The following is a 2,043-nucleotide window of genomic DNA, read 5'->3' as shown; positions in this document are numbered from 1 at the left end:
ATCTGCTGTAAAGGTCATTCTTGGATAAATAGTGAATTTGAAGCTGGCTTGAGCTTCAAGAGACTATGTCTCGAACATACGAACACACACACACACATACACATATCAGTATTGACTTCTAAGTTAGTGTGCACATATATTTGATATTGATCTGTATTATCTATCCTGCTATTTTAGCTATGGCTGCAATGTTGTAAATACCTGCTTCCTGAAATATAACATAATTGCGTTTTAGGAGGTTTGCAGACGTATGCTTCTGATCAGGCTCAGAACAACGGCCTTGTTGATGCTTTCGCAGCCCTTTCATCAGGAAATGGAGCTGCCTCTCAGCGCTCCATCCAGGTTGGGATTCTTACTATTTGGCTTCTTGTGTCTGCTTATAATCACAGACAAGGCTACTAGACACTTTGAGTTCTACACTCCTCTGGGCTTTAGTTAAAACTCAGACAAGCAGAGAGAAAGTCATGACGTCAAGGACAAGCAGAGAGTGTGAATTTGGGGCTTTGTAAACCCAGAGAGGGAGGTAGTCTTTTTGTTGGAGAAAGAAGTATGGGACCTTGAAGGTAGAACAGTAATTTACAGCTGAATCTTAAATGACCCTAAATACCACACAAAGGACTCAAGAACGCGTACAGGCCATTTAGCTGGCTCCTAGCAATGAGGACCTGGTACTAAGACTGTGAGATGCATGCCGTATTGTCTGGGATGTGAAGTCTCTCTCTGCTCAACAGCTGGAGAGCAGGGGAGCCAATCTCCAGAAGGACCAGTGGATGAATGGCTCGGTCATTGTGGACAGCACAGTGGGGAAGGACACTTTATTTCTTGTCACCTGGACAACACAAGCTCCTCAAATTCTTCTCTGGGATCCCAGTGGGACGAAACAAGGTGGCTTTGTTGTAGACCCAGCCACCAAGATGGCCTACCTCCAAGTCCCAGGCACTGCCAAGGTATGAAGTCCACTTCCTTACAGATTAGATATTTTTTTTTTACAAATAGCTGTAGGGTTGTTTTTTTTTTTTAAGAGTGAGTATTGACTTTAGGAAAAACAATAACAATTCTTCATTCATTGAAGTCAACCTGCTGGTTAAGTCAAGAGAGAGGAAATGGGTAATTTTATGTCCCCAAACAAAAGGGAAACAATTGAACTGCATAGCAATCGGGATGACGAGTGATCCTGTGGCTTTGGGATTATGAAAATGATTTCTTGTCCCTCAGAAACCCATCCTTGAAAACTCCAGGTAGTAATCAGTGAGGATGCAGCTTTTGGGCCTCGTTATCCCTATCCAGGTTTGTCTTGATAGTTAGTCCAAACACACTCTAGTTTGCCTCAACTGACAGAGCATCAAGGACACCCACATCTTTCTAGACATGCTCCCAACTTGCTTTGGTTGCATAGGCATTTGTCCTAAGTCTTTGTTCCTGACTGGAAATATCTGCATCTGTTTCGGTCAGGTGGGCCACTGGAAATACAGCCTGAAAGCGAGCTCACAAACGCTCACTTTGACCGTCACCTCCCGGGCAGCAAGTGCTACAGTGCCTCCAATTACAGTGACCCCAGTAGTGAATACTAACACAGCAAACTTCCCCAGCCCTGTAACGGTCTATGCAACTCTTCGCCAAGGAGTCTCGCCAATTCTCAGGGCCAGCGTCACAGCTTTGATTGAATCCGTGAATGGAAAAACAGTGACCCTGGAGTTACTGGATAATGGGGCAGGTAACCATCAAAGAAACTAGAAATTAGTTCTTCTTCTAACACACCATCATGGAACGACTAACAGGCATGGCCTGCTGAGGACAGATGGCACTAGGGCCTGGTGAAAGAGTTCTCAGCATGCTCATACATGCCACGTTCCCAAACATTGGGAAACGTGAAGAGGGATCTAGTTTGGGCCTCTACAAAGCTAAAGTGCATTAATAGTTTGAATTCAGTAGCATTAGAACCTGCACAGAACTGTCTGCTTTCCCAACTAAGGGAAGGGAATAACAACCATTTTTCTCTCCGTTGCCTCCTCAATCTGTCTGCATATATAAACATACTATTCA

At 44.2% G+C, this 2,043-nt stretch overlaps 1 protein-coding gene across 1 annotated transcript; it reads left to right on the top strand.

The window, feature by feature from the left end:
* Positions 1-235: 235 nt before the first annotated feature.
* On the top strand, positions 236-1,749 carry LOC126496407 (calcium-activated chloride channel regulator 1-like; the record flags this gene model as incomplete). Its single annotated transcript, XM_050133918.1, has 3 exons — positions 236-342; positions 732-947; positions 1,453-1,749. Coding segments are annotated over 3 exons (605 nt in total), but the record flags the coding sequence as incomplete, so codon positions are not given.
* Between the last annotated feature and the right edge of the window lie 294 nt (positions 1,750-2,043).

This window comes from Alexandromys fortis, unplaced genomic scaffold (genome assembly GCF_014885135.2).
Source record: "Alexandromys fortis isolate MF-2015 unplaced genomic scaffold, M_Fortis_MF-2015_v1.1 scaffold_4054, whole genome shotgun sequence".
Classification (NCBI taxonomy): Eukaryota; Metazoa; Chordata; class Mammalia; order Rodentia; family Cricetidae; genus Alexandromys; species Alexandromys fortis.
The sequence above is the reverse complement of the archived record's forward strand: the minus strand, read 5'-3'. Positions and strand labels throughout refer to the sequence as shown.